We start from the raw sequence: 13297 nt of genomic DNA, 5'->3' as shown, positions 1-13297 counted from the left end.
AGGCTAGCTTTCGCACGCTCTCCCTAACCGCTAGAGTTCAAATACTGGCCGTACTGGGCTGGAGGCGGAGGCGCGTGACCAGCTGCCCAAAGGTCAGCGGCGGGGTGCTCGGCACACGGCCCGGGCTGCCTAGAACCCCTTTCGCGTCTCTGCACCCGGCACCCCCTGCACCAGAGGTCGCCCGCAAAGAGGGCGGCTTCTATGAACTGCGGCCCGGAGGTCCGTGTGCACAGCCCCGTGCGCCCCGCCGCCGCCGGTGACTCAGAGCGGGGCGTGTGCAGGCGGCGCCGGCCCCGGGCGGGCTTTTGCACTCGCCCCAGCTCCTTCCCGCTATAAAGGAAGCCCGCCGCGCGCTCCGGTCCAGCACGCCTTCTCGAAGTCCCAGCGATCTGATTTGCAACTGTCCTCGGACTCCAGCCACCGCTTTAGCTCGCCATGGACCCCAACTGCTCCTGCGCCACCGGTAAGGGGACCTGGTCCGGGGCTTGGGGACCCCGGGGATCTGTGGTGGCTGGAGCTAGACAAGCGATTTGTGGCCCCTCCTGCTCTTTCTAATCGCTGGGTTTCAAGGTACCAATCCCTTTCTGAAGCGTTTGGTCGAGGCCGCTCTGCTGGCCTCTGACTTACTGAGAGGCGGCTGCGGAGCTGATTGGTTGTAGATCAGGGACGCGAATCTGAGCTCCTAGCGCCCGCTCACTGGGTCAGGTCTCAGGGACCATTCTCACGTGCCTTTCTCCCCGCAGGCGACTCCTGCACCTGTGCCGGCTCCTGCAAATGCAAAGACTGCAAATGCACCTCCTGCAAGAAGAGTGAGTGGCATCCTCCTTTTTACTCCTTAAACACACCCTCGTCCACCCTCTATTCCACTCTGAGGGGAGTTTCAACAGGGCAGTCATTGGATGCCCTTCAGGGCGAGCTGGCCTCAGTCGGGAAGGATGGGATTTCCTATAAATTTTCTATCCCACGTACTCATCTCTGCTGCCTCCTCCCCTTCTCCAGGCTGCTGCGCCTGCTGCCCCGTGGGCTGTGCCAAGTGCGCCCAGGGCTGCGTCTGCAAAGGAGCATCGGACAAGTGCAGCTGCTGTGCGTGATGTGGGGGCCGGAGCCTGCTCCCCGATGTAAATAGAGCAACGTGTACAAACCTGCATTTTTTTTGTGCAACCCTGACCCGTTTGCTACATCTTCCCCCTTTTCTTACCTATGAAATACGTGAATAATAATAAAAGTTGTTGGCTTTACTCTGCCTCTGTTTTCCTTGGCATGCTCACCAGGGCTGGGGGGGCAGGATTGATGGGAAGTGCAGAGATGTGGGTTATTACTTCGCCGCAGGCTTAAGGCAAGCCAGGTCCCTCGGTGAGAAGCGCTGGGGGCACTGGGAAGGTGCAGGGTCCCCTCTGCTGCCATGTCAGTGTTGAAGGCACAGAAACTTCTCGATCCAGAATTCTCACTCGCTGGTTTCCCTGACCAACCTCAGTGCCTCACTGGAGTTAGGGCTTGAAAGTAACTAGAGAGAGTGAAAAGCAACTCTCAACTTGCTTGGTTCTGACATGGGCTTAAAAACCCTTGTAGTGAAGCATACGTTCTTCCCCCCCCCCCCCCCCGTTCATTCCAGACCTTCGTCTTGGTAAATAATAATTACTAGGAAATGACTTAAAAGAACAATACAAAGCCCACATTTTTAGATGCAATGCACAATGCCAATATATAAAGAATAACTAATAATATGTGAGATTTTAAAATAAAGCACGTGGCTCATCAGAAATGTGCACTGAGCCCTGGAAACAATTCCTAAAGGCCCCCATCGTGGGGACCGAAAACACCTGTAGCAGCCCTGCCCCTGATGCCCCCACAGGGGGCCATCACTCTTGGCTTGCCCGGGGTCACTGATAGGTCACCTGCTACCCCCCTGAGAGCTTGCTGTTTGAACTTGGCTCTGAATCTTCTTCCCATGTTCCTCCCCTGGGCAAACTGAAATCCGGCCCTCCTCCAAAATCCAGCTGTTGGCTGTTTGAAACCAGCAAAGTTTGGAGGGATTTGGAGGGAACTGTGTCGGCTTTTCTCAGCAAAAGGGGCCGTGCCTGGGAATTGGTTCCAGAGAAAGAAAGGCCTTGCTGTCAGCCACATGGTGAGAGGTGAGGCTCTGCAGCTTGGAGGGAGTGACTTGTAATTAATGACAGTGGTTAGTCTCCCCCTCCACCTGCTATGTGTGGAGGGAGTTGCTGTTTGATGTAAAATCAAAGAGAACGACAAGTCATGTGAACCAGGAGTCAGGATTGTGCTTGCCCACAAGCCTCTGTGTGAAGAGGGATGACAGAAGCCAGCCTGTGCCAAGGGCATCGGCTGCAGTGTCGTGCCTCCTGGTTCACAGCCACACGTGGTCAGGCCCGGACGAGTCACCGAAACTCTCTGAACCTCTGTTTCCCCATTTGCAGAAAGGAGACTGCATCTTTAAGTGAGGAATAAATCATAGTGCCCAGCCTACGGGTTAATAAACAGTGGCTGTCAGGGTCTCTCCGTCCATAGAGACGTTTGTGGGAAGAGACTCCTTTCTCCTTGGTTTAGAAGCCTTGCTCTGGGTTGGACGGAAGGGTGGGATTACAGATTTGCTGACCTGGTGCACACTATAGATGACCGCCTATAATAAGCTCCTTGGGACAAGACAGAGCCACAGCATGGGGACAGACATAAAAGCCTTTCCTACCCTTCGTGTCATTTCGTCCGCACAGGAGACAGCGAGACGGAGGAAGTGCAAGCGCTGACGTGACTGTGTCATTTTCTAGAGTGGTTAAGCAACCTGCCCCAAAATAACACAGCTCAGAAGCCACAGGTCCGAGCCTGTCCGGCAGGTGGCTTCACACCCTGGCCACTGCTCGCTGATCGTGATGTCACTGGATGCTAAGTTCTGCACCTCACAGTGACAACTCAAAGGGACTTTTGAGAAGAGCCAACTGTGCCCCTGTCTTGAGAGATGGGACATGGACGCCCAGAGACGTCACAGCTACGCAGACTGCTAGCTGGCATGCGCTCTCCACGAATGCCTTGAGCCAGGTTTCGGAGTCCTCCTCTTCCACGGGAACTCGGAGTGGAGGGCAGCAGGCGAGGGCACGAGGCTGCTGTCAGCCTGCGTGGGCGTCTGTCCCACCTGTGTCACTTAGACCCCTGTGACAGACCCTCTATGTGGCTCAGTGTCCTCCACTGTAAAGGGGCTCATGAAGCCACGGGAGTCATTGGAGTGAGGGAATTCATACGTGGGCAGAACCTACTCTGTGGGTCCTGGCACGTGGTGAGTGGCCTACAGGACTAGCTTATTTCTTTACGAGGCTTCTACTTAGCCTAAGGGAATGTATTTACCTCTAGGCACATAAGCCAGGGCCAGCAGGTCCTGTGTTGTTCTTACTGACCCCGTGAAGACGAGACCTGCAGACCAGACAGAGCCCTTCTCTCTCCCCCCAAACTGTGATGGGCATGAAAAACATCCAGCCCTGAGGAAGGTACCTGGCATTTCCTCAGAAACCCAAAGAAACCTGTCATTTTTCTCTGCCGCCTTCACCACCTTAGACTTGGAAACGATTCCTCTTTTCTTAAGAATATGTCTAGGGAAAGCAAACTATTGTACCACTGCTAGTGAGACTCTGTCTTATGCAAGACATTGGAGATAGCCAGATGATCTTATTGTCATACTATAACATAATTACCTTATTATTATTATACCTATTTATATTGTCAATTGTTATCTATGATTATTATAAATAACTATATGGCTCACGTATTGCTGCCATGGCTGTGCTGACAGCTTGCTGTTGTTAAACCAGCTCCAGAGAATAGAGGAGAGAGGTCAGCAGACCTCAGCCACAGGCTGGCGACTCTGGGAGCGTCCCCTTCCCTTGGGAGCCTGACTGGATCTCACCGAGTATATGAATTCCCGGTGACGTGACCTTGGACAAAGAACTTAAGAGTCCCTGTGTGGAAGAGGTCCTTTCAGCTAACTAACGGGGCTCATCCATGAAAGTATTTCCCTTGTAGGGCTGGAGAGCAGATACAGAGACGCAAAGTGATTGAAACGTGGCTGGCCCAGCACTTGCTAAAATGCTGTGTCATGGTTCGGAGGGGAAACCGCTTTTCCTGCTGTGCTTTTCAAAGCCAAGTCCCCGCATCTCCTAGGGTGGTCCCTCTTTGGGGGCAGCGCCTGCTGTAGGAACCTCCAGGAGTGGGGTGTACCAATAGGTTGTGGGGAGGAAACAGCGCCTCCTGCCAAGGATGTCCACGCGCCCACAGATCCCCGCAGGTGGAGACGGATTGGAAGGGTGGAAAGAGAGGAGGCCAGTGTCACCCTCCGAGGTGCGGAAGAAAGGGGGTCGAAGGCCCCAGGCCAGGGGACAGGGAGAGGAAATGCCGGCGGGAGGTGGAGGCCCTCTGCACGCGGTCCTCTGCGCACAGCGCCCTCCGGTTTCTCCGCCCTTCCTGCCAAGTCAAGGACACGAGTGCGGGGATGGGTCGGGGGAGTTACACGCAGGCTCCTGGAAGGACCAAAGCAGAGGACAGGCCCAGGACTGGGTGTAGAGACGTCAAAGGTCGCAGGGACTGGGTTTCAGTAACAAGGACGCTCGACTGCCCCCTGCGCAAAACTGGGAAGGGTCAGGCCTGGAGTCTGGACCCCGAGTGCCACATGGTGTACAAGCCCTTCGCGTTACCAGGCGTTAGGGGTGCGGCCCGCACGGTGCGCACGTAGCCCAGCAGGACTAGGGCAACGATGCGCCCGGCCCGCGCCAGGTGCGCCCGGCCCAGCCAAGGGCACTGCAAGCGGCGCGGATTCCTCCGAGCCGGGAGCCAGGGTCGGGGAGAGACCTTTGCGCCCGGCCCCTCTTAGGGCTATCAAGTGAGCACCGGGAGCCAGGGTCGGGGAGAGACCTTTGCGCCCGGCCCCTCTTAGGGCTATCAAGTGAGCACGCGGGCTCCAGGGCGCCACCACGCGCTGAACTAAAGCAGGTGATTCTTCCCCTCCAACTTTCGACCCTCTGCCTCACTTGTGATGAAAATGGACCCCAACTGCTCCTGCCCAGGTGGTAAGGACCCCAGGCTCTGGCACTTTGGACACCATTTTCCCAGCCCCACGACCATGTCCCTGGGTTGAGCGGAGGGAGTATTTTGAACTTGAGAGGACGTGGACTCCTGCAGAGAGAGAGCAGGTTGTGTGCTTGGAGGCAGGGGCAATGTGTCTTCTGCACCCAGGACAAAGGTCCTGACCCTCGGACCCAGCCTAAGTGAACTGGATCTGGAGCTGGGACCATCCCTGCAGGGTGAATACAAGGGTGCGCACCACACTCTCTGGCACTGGGGCGCAGAAGCTGGGGGAGGCTGCACCTGTCCTGTGTAGGGCAGGAGCTGCCAGTGCTGGTCCTGAAGGGGAGGTGCAGGGGGGACTGTTGATCGCTGCTGCCTCTCCTGCATCACACATCTCACTGCCCAGATTTCTCCTCCTCGCGGGTGGTGAGCCCTGCACCTGCCCCAGCTCCTGCACAGGCAAGGACTGCAAATGCACCTCCTTTGAGAAGAGTGAGTTGGGGGCCTTCTCTAGGAAACCCAAGGCAGGGCTGAGGCAAGAGAGGGAGCTGGGAGCTGGTTATGAGTGGACGGTTCTGGGGGAACTGGTCTTCCTTTGCTCCTGGGACCCCGTCACTGTCTCTGCAGGCTCTGTGCCCTGTCCTGAGCTCAGAAGGGGCAGGACAACCTCTTCATGGTGCAACCCAAACCCCAAAGGTCTTACTACTTGTTTCACGACAGAGCAAGTGTACTCTGGGCCCTCCAGGGCCCAGGGCTTGCACCAGGCCTGCTGCTGAGCAGGGAGGTGCCTGGTGAAGTCATCTCTGACCTCTCATTTCCCCCACTGCCCCCAGGCTGCTGCACCTGCTGCCCCATGGGCTGTGCCAAGTGCGCCCAGGGCTGTGTCTGCAAAAGAGCATCGGACACGTGCAGCTGCTGTGCGTGATGTGGGGGGGGACCCTGCTCCCCGATGTAAACAGAGCAATGTCTACAAACCTGCATCTTTTTTCACTCTCCCTGGCCCATTTGCTACATTCTCTTTTCTACGAAATATGTACAGGCATAATACAAGTTGTTGACTTTACTCTGACTCTGGTTCTTTTTCTGTGCATTGGAAATGAGAAATTTTTTGTCCACCGGAGCTGGGTTGGACACTGGACCAGAAGTGCAGAGAGCGGAGTTCTGCATGGAAATATCAGTCCCCAACAAATGGAGTGTCTTAAGGCAAGCGGGTGACTTCGCTGAGCTCCATCTTCTGTCACTGGCACAGCCTTGGGCCACCAGCTGTGAAGGCTTGCTTCTAAAACGCTGGGGTTGAGTGCCATTATTTCGTTTCTAACATTCATGAATATCAAGTTTTGTCAAATAAAATGAATTACTAAGGACAATTTGAAAGGACAATACACAGAACCCATTCTGAGATTCAACACACACAACTGCAATAAATGTATGAAGAACGGATAAGAAAATTAGGTGTTTATAAACACCGTACATACGTTCACCGGAAGTGTGCACTGGGCACTTGAAACAAGTCACAGATGCCCCAGTGTGTGGCACACACAGCCTTGCAGAATGATGCACACCCCACCCCGATATCCCCACGGGCAGCCATAACTCTTGGCTTGCCTGGGGTCTCTGAGAGGACATCTGCCCCACCCCCGCGCCCCGAGAGCTCCTAGTTGTGGGTTGGCATCACATCTGAGTCAGATGGATACCTGCCCCTCCCAAATCCAGCCCTTAGCTACTTGGCACCAGCAAAGGGATTAGGACTCCAGGGCAATTGCCTGGCCCGTTCTTGGCAAGTGGGCGTGCACTTGAGAACTGGCTCCAGATGAGGGGCTTTGTGTCCATCTGCCCATGTCGGGTGATGGGGGGGCCCTGCCATTCGAAGGGCGTGGTGGTGCTCATTAGACAGGCCCTGCGTGACTTGTAATTACCGATGACAGTTTGTCCCCCCAGGCTGGTTGTGGAGGGAGTTGCTATTTGATGTAAAATCAAAGAGAAAGACAAGTCACGTGGCCCAGAGGCAGGCCCCTGCTCGCCTTGCAGGTGCCCCGTATGGAGAGGGTTCAGCAGCCAGCCCCTGCCGAGAGTGCGGGCTCTGGCGTCAGGCCTCCTGGTTCACAGACCACCACACCACTTCCTGGCCATGTGGCCGGGAGAAGGCCTTTCCTCCTTTGCTGAAAAGAAATATGTCACTAAGTGAGGAACAAACGAGGGTGGCCAGGCTCCAGACAAGCGTGTAATGAACAGCGGCCTTTAGGGTCGCTGTCCACACTGACATTCATGTGGAGGGAACCCTGAACCCTTCCAACCCCTGCATGTTCCTGGAGAAAGAGAGGCTCCCGATTCTGACGCATTACTCTGGGACGGAGGCTGTCGGTGGCTCTCGAACCTTGCTGACGCAGTGGGGATGACCTGCGATAAGCCCCCTGGGACTGGACGCGGCCTCAGCGTTTGGACAGACACAGAGCCCTTCCCACTGCTTCTGTCATTCGCTCTGCCTGGGAACCAGTGAGAAAGAGAAGGCCCGGGGGCTGGAATGACTGTGGCACCTCTAGGAGGTTAAGCAGCCTGCCCGACGTCACGCAGCGGGCCGTCAGAGGTCCGAACCTACCCTCAGCCAACTCGCCCCCCGACCACAGGTGGCTGACCAGGTGCCTCTGGGTGTTGAGTCCTGCCTCTGGTCATTTGGGGCTGGAACGGTCCTTTGAGATCATCCTGTTGCACTCTTGGTTTGAGAGACAGCAAACCAGAGCCCGGAGAAGTCACAGGCTACACATGGGGACTCGACTGCTCCCCACTGCTCTTCCCACCGGCTCTGGGCCGGGTGTGCAGTGTCCTTCCCCCGCAGGTGATGTCACAGCACCGGGTGACAGGTGAGGGCATGATGCCGCAGACGGCTGGCATGAGCGCCAGCCCCAGCCCTACCCGTGGCACTGGTAGCTGGGCGTCACGACCCACCTGTGGCTCAGTCTCCTGCACCATGCAAAGGGGACAGAATAAGCATCTGGTTCTTGGGCTTGGCTGATTTAACACCTGCAAAGAACTCAGAACGAAACCTGGCACACTGTGAGCAACCTCTAATATTAGCTATTACTTTATGTCTATCACTCATCGCATGGGAGACATTTTTCTCCAGGCAGACAAATGCACCTGGCCTGGCCTGCTAGCTCTGGGTCCTGGGTCGTTTCATCCGTCACAGGAGCACGGGCTGGGGGTCCAGAGGAGGCGGGGCTCAGTCCCACAAAGAGGAATCAGCATGGGGCATGTAACGCTTGAGCAAGACACTCCTTCAGACACCGAAGGAGTCGCCATTTCTTCTGCCACCTGCGCCAGCGGTTTACTTAACAATTCTTAAACCATCCATATTTCTGTGAATATGAAATGCAAACTCCTTACCGCTACTGAAAATGAGAATGGGTTTACTTCTAAATATAAAAGGTAGGCACAGTGTCATATATATATATATATATATATATACACACACACACATATGTATACATATGCATATACACATACACATCCCCTTTGTAGGTGTCACTTTGTATTCCCAGGATTCAGTTGCACATCAGAGAGGTGGCGAAGACATACCTCTGGCCAAAGGGAAGGCTCTTTCTGCTTCCTTAGGGAAGTGACAGGGATCGGACCCAGGTTCACGTCCCAGCACCGTGACCCTGGGTTCTTTGGGAACTCCCTGTGCTTGTGTGTCATTCTAGGGTCCCCTCTAGAGTTGTCGGGGTTTAAAGAGCGAAAGTGATTAACCAAGCCTGCTGCGGATTAAATGACATGTAACTCTCATCATGACCACTGAAAGGGAAAGAACTTTTCTTTGTTGTTTCAGGTCAGCCTAGTGCCTAAAATGACCCCTTCCCTGGGGCGGGGGAAACCCCCTGCTTTGGGAACCTCCCTCCTGGAGTGCGGTGGCCCTCTAGGCTGAGGAAAGGCCCTGGGAAGTTCAGGCAAAGGAGGACTGAGGCGATATTCCCATTCGCCCCTTTGGTCCTGGAGAATGGAAGGAAGGAGAAAGGGACCCCTCTTGTCCCTGTTGCTGTAAATAAGAAACAGGCAAGGACAGACATCAGTGCGGGGGTGGGGAGGATGGGGGAGAAGGAGGGAGTGACAGGCTGAAGGTCACGTTCACCACCGGTGCCTGTACAGAACTGTTGGGGCTCCAGCCAAGTCAGGGATGTGAGCCCAAGACTGGGTTTGCACACGGCTCCGGGGGGCGGGGTGGGGGGAACCTGAGGAGGGAGACTAGCGGGCAAGGGGTGAAGATCGCCGGGACTCAGCGGTTGAGTTCCCGGAATAGACCGGAACAGGGGCTGCTGCCCCACGCAGAAAATTGGGAAGGGCCGGGAGCTGGAACACCGTGTGCCACACAAGCCCCTCCACGTGACCCGGCGCTGAAGGCTGCAGGGGAACAGTGCGCCCGGCCCGACCAAGTGCGCTCGGCGCAGCCCCGGGCGCTGCGGGCGGCACGGATTTCGCGCCGCCGGGTGCAAAGGGCGGGGCGGGGCCTCTGCGCCCGGCCGCTTTCTCCCGCTATAAAGTGAGCCCGCGGGCGCCTAGGCACCACCACGCTTTGGACGAGCACGACTACCTTTTCTCCTCTTGCTTTGGAACTCCTGCCTCAACTCTGAACGAAATGGACCCCAACTGCTCCTGCTCCACTGGTAAGAATGCCCCCCCCGCCCACGCTCTGCCCTTAGGTTGCTCCTTTTCCAGGCATAGGACCAGTGTCCTTGGGGTGGAGCAGGGAGTAGTTCAGTTATGGCTGCAGGGGACTCCTGTCGTTGGTTGGTGCGTCCTTCCTAGCCAAGCCGCTGAGAGCATTTCGGGTTTCCCTCTGCCTCTGTTTTAGAGTTGAGGGTACCCAGGCTTCAGGTTGCACTCCTCCAGGTTCACCAGCGGGTAGGGGGCTGCTGGGCTGGGACCCAGTGCTCTGCCCAGGCCTGGCAGCTGCCAGGACTTGGTAGGAGGTGGGATATAGCCTGTTGCCAGTTCAGGACATTCGACCCTGGCCCCAGGCCCAGTCCACCGGGGCTGTGTCTGGAACCTAGATCTCCCTTTGGGGTAAAATTTAGAGGGAGCCTACCTTCCTGGTACTAAGAGAGAGAAAGTGAGGCTTGTCTTTACATGCCCTGAGTGGGGCAGGAGCTCCCAGTGTGGGGTCCTTGCAGGGGTGTGGGGGGAGGGGGGAGTGCAGGGAGCAACTGGTGATCGGCTGTTGTCTCTCCTGCATCACACATCTCACTGGCCCACTTTCTCCTCCCCGCAGGCGACTCCTGCACCTGTGCCGGCTCCTGCAAATGCAAAGACTGCAAATGCACCTCCTGCAAGAAGAGTGAGTGAGGGGCCCTCTCTGGGAACCTGAGGCGGGGCTAAGTCAGAGGAGGGAGCCCCTAGCTCGGCAGGCCCCAGCAGACCAACATCCCAGCATCCCAGCGTCTCTAACAGCACCCCCCTCCCCGCCCCACCGTCCGCCAATCTGCCTGGCTTCCCGCAGCAACTGAATCAGAATCAGCTGAGAGAGCCCTAGAGGAGGCTGAGTCTAACCTCTCATCCTAGAACAGGACCCCAAGGTCCAGAGAAGACACCACATAGTGTGGAGGAGGAGCCAGAACTAGAACCTGTTTCCCAGGGTGGCCTTCTGACCCCTCTAGTATCCTGAGCACTCGAAGCCCTTGAACTTGGCTTCTCTGACCTGCTGGTGCAGCCCTTTCCTGTGGAGCCAGCCCAGAGCTCCCCTGACCCCCTGGGGCATTGCTGTGGCAGGGCTTTCCCCCTGCTCTGATCTTGAGGGCTTCCCCCAGTTCACTTTGTGGTTCCAGGAGGCTAGGGGCTGCCTTCCATTCCCCCGGAGGCCCTGGCGCTGCCTCACCAGGCTTCCTGCCTTGTCTGGACTCCAGTTAGCAGGGCCCCCTTCTCCTAGGGGGTGGGCCCTTTTCCAAAGGTGCCACCAGTAGCCCCAGGACCTCACATGCCATCACAAACCCTGGGGTGTCTGGGGTTGGGGGGAGCCTATGCCAGGCCTGCTGCTGGGCAGGGAGGTGCCTGGTGGAGCTGGTGGAGTCATCTCTGACCTCTCATTCCCCTGCTGTCCCCAGGCTGCTGTGCCTGCTGCCCCATGGGCTGTGCCAAGTGTGCCCAGGGCTGCGTCTGCAAAGGAGCATCAGACAAGTGCAGTTGCTGTGCATGACGTGAGGGGGAGCCTGCTCCCCGATATAAATAGAGCAACATGTACAAACCTGGATTTTGTGATTTTTTTTCTTCCATAACCCCTGAACCAATTGCTATGTTCCTTTTGTATGAAATACCCGAATGATAATAAACTTATCTATACACTCTGGCTCCATGTTCCTGATGGTGTTCTGGGAAGGTGGGACTTGGTTCCCCTTGGGCTGTAGGGGAGCCAGGTGGAGGGGGCTGGCACAGTAAGTGGGGGTGGGGGGAACACTCCCTGTTGTCTGGCCTGCCCTTGGCTCCCCCCCCTTGTGAGCCTTTTCTCTACCATCTTCTAGAATTAACTGGTTCCTGCCCTCTCTGTGTATCTGTGTCACTGTGTGTATTCATTGGTGCCCCATCTATGCTGCACCTGCTGAATACACCAGCAATGGCCTCTCTCAGTGGTGAGGTGGCATGAAGCTTACAGGCTGCTGGGGAGAGACAATCACTGCATAGGAGCAACAGAAAGGCTAAGACGGAGGATGCCGTGGGGGTGAGCCTGTGTGGAGAGACCTTGGCACTGAGGTCCCAGAGTGGCATTCCCTCTGGGACAGCGTGAGCAAAGGCCCTGCTGCCGGAAAGAGCTTGATGTGTGCAGGAAATAGAAGGGCAGCGTATCTGGGCCGGTGGGTGAGGGGTGTAGTTCAAGTACACTGGAGAGCAGGACAGAGGCCACGTGCTTCATTCATCCGAATGACTTCCTAACCTGGGTATGCAGCTGAGTCACTTGGCGGGGCGAAGAGGGTGCCAAGCCACCGCCCACTTTCCCTCCTTTGGTCTAAGATGGGCTGGCACCTGCTGACACAGTCCCATGGAATCATTTAGTAAAATGCAATGAGCTTCTGCCGGGAAGTATTTCTGCCCCAATTGGTATTTGAAGCCAAAACCTTGCGCATGTGGCTGATGCACTGGTGGCCGGGGGAACCTGGAGGGGCCCGGTTCCCTTCTGTCTGAAGCAGGCAGGCCTTGCCATGCAGGACGTGACAAGTGGCTTCCATAGAGAGCAATCCAGGTGGCCAGGGTGACCCAAGCCTCCTGGCAGGGGGGCTCACACTATGAAAACCACAGTGGAGTGGGCGGGCTGGCGACTCAGCCACCTTTTCTGGCCGAGGCCTCGAGGGGCTGCAGCAGGTGTGTGATGTGGCCTGGCCTCTGGGCGCCAAGATTGCTGCCCTTTCACAACTCCGCCTTGCCCTGGGGAACCACAGCTGTCCCCAGATGGGGACACACGATGTTTCCGCTGCTCCTGACAAACAGGAGCATCTTCACTCTGCCCTCCAAGGGTGGGCGGGGCATAACCGTTATGGATGTCTGTTGGAGACCTTCATCATAATCGTACTTTTCTCATTTGACGTGCATCAGAACGCCTTGACGAACCCCAGAAGTTAACACCTGGTGTAATTGGGGAAAACGTGTCACCTCTGCAGCCAGGCCACCTGGCGGGAACCATAGCCCCACGACTTAGGCAAGTTCTGTGGCGGGTCTGGGCCTCCCACGACCCATCTGGGAAGGGGCACCACATTAGTGCCCACTCCGTTGGGTTGTCGTGAGCTTAGGTGTGTCTAGCACAGTCTCTGGCACAGAACAGGTGCTTTGTAAGTGCCACTTCCCTCTAGACTAGGCAGGGGTGCCTGACAATCCGTAGGCGATCGTGAACTGCTCTGAATTTGATTCAAGGAGCGCTGCTTGGACCCCTACTGTATGTAAATCATTGTGCTGGGCACAGAGGGGGACGATACCAGATAAATAAGATCCAAGGCCTTTGCCGGAGGAGGTCTTATTTCAAGTCCCTGTCAAAGCTGGGAAGCATTTATTTTTCACTTCTAGATGCAGCTGCTGAACGCGCCTACCCCTAGGAGGACAGCCCCACTGCACGCTGACTCTGGGACTGGCCTCGGGTGAGACGAGCTCAGACAGAGGTGTGGAAGCTTCGGGAAGAATGTGTGATTCAATCTGACGAGAAGGCCCAGAGAAATCCTACTCCTTCCCCCCCTCCTCTGGGCCCCACATCCAGGCCTGCGGGCCTTGC

At 56.4% G+C, this 13297-nt stretch overlaps 3 protein-coding genes across 3 annotated transcripts; all 3 read left to right on the top strand.

Annotated features, from left to right (window-relative positions):
• Positions 1-345: 345 nt before the first annotated feature.
• Positions 346-1238, top strand: LOC118983956 (metallothionein-2). Its single transcript, XM_037041677.1, has 3 exons — positions 346-463; positions 744-809; positions 1000-1238. The coding sequence occupies exons 1-3, from the start codon at positions 436-438 to the stop codon at positions 1089-1091; spliced, it is 186 nt and encodes a 61-aa protein (XP_036897572.1). The 5' UTR covers positions 346-435; the 3' UTR covers positions 1092-1238.
• A 3782-nt stretch (positions 1239-5020) lies between these two features.
• On the top strand, positions 5021-11392 carry LOC118983958 (metallothionein-2-like). Its single transcript, XM_037041679.1, has 4 exons — positions 5021-5055; positions 5480-5553; positions 5895-6020; positions 11276-11392. Exons 1-3 carry the CDS (start codon positions 5030-5032, stop codon positions 5984-5986), a joined length of 192 nt encoding a protein of 63 aa, XP_036897574.1. The 5' UTR covers positions 5021-5029; the 3' UTR covers positions 5987-6020; positions 11276-11392.
• LOC118983957 (metallothionein-2-like) lies at positions 9599-11387 on the top strand. Its single transcript, XM_037041678.1, has 3 exons — positions 9599-9716; positions 10322-10387; positions 11151-11387. Exons 1-3 carry the CDS (start codon positions 9689-9691, stop codon positions 11240-11242), a joined length of 186 nt encoding a protein of 61 aa, XP_036897573.1. The 5' UTR covers positions 9599-9688; the 3' UTR covers positions 11243-11387.
• Positions 11393-13297: the final 1905 nt, after the last annotated feature.

The sequence above is a fragment of the Sturnira hondurensis genome, unplaced genomic scaffold, assembly GCF_014824575.4.
Source record: "Sturnira hondurensis isolate 20B ecotype Veracruz unplaced genomic scaffold, ASM1482457v3 Scaffold0003090, whole genome shotgun sequence".
In the NCBI taxonomy this organism is placed as follows: Eukaryota; Metazoa; Chordata; class Mammalia; order Chiroptera; family Phyllostomidae; genus Sturnira; species Sturnira hondurensis.
The sequence above is the reverse complement of the archived record's forward strand: the minus strand, read 5'-3'. Positions and strand labels throughout refer to the sequence as shown.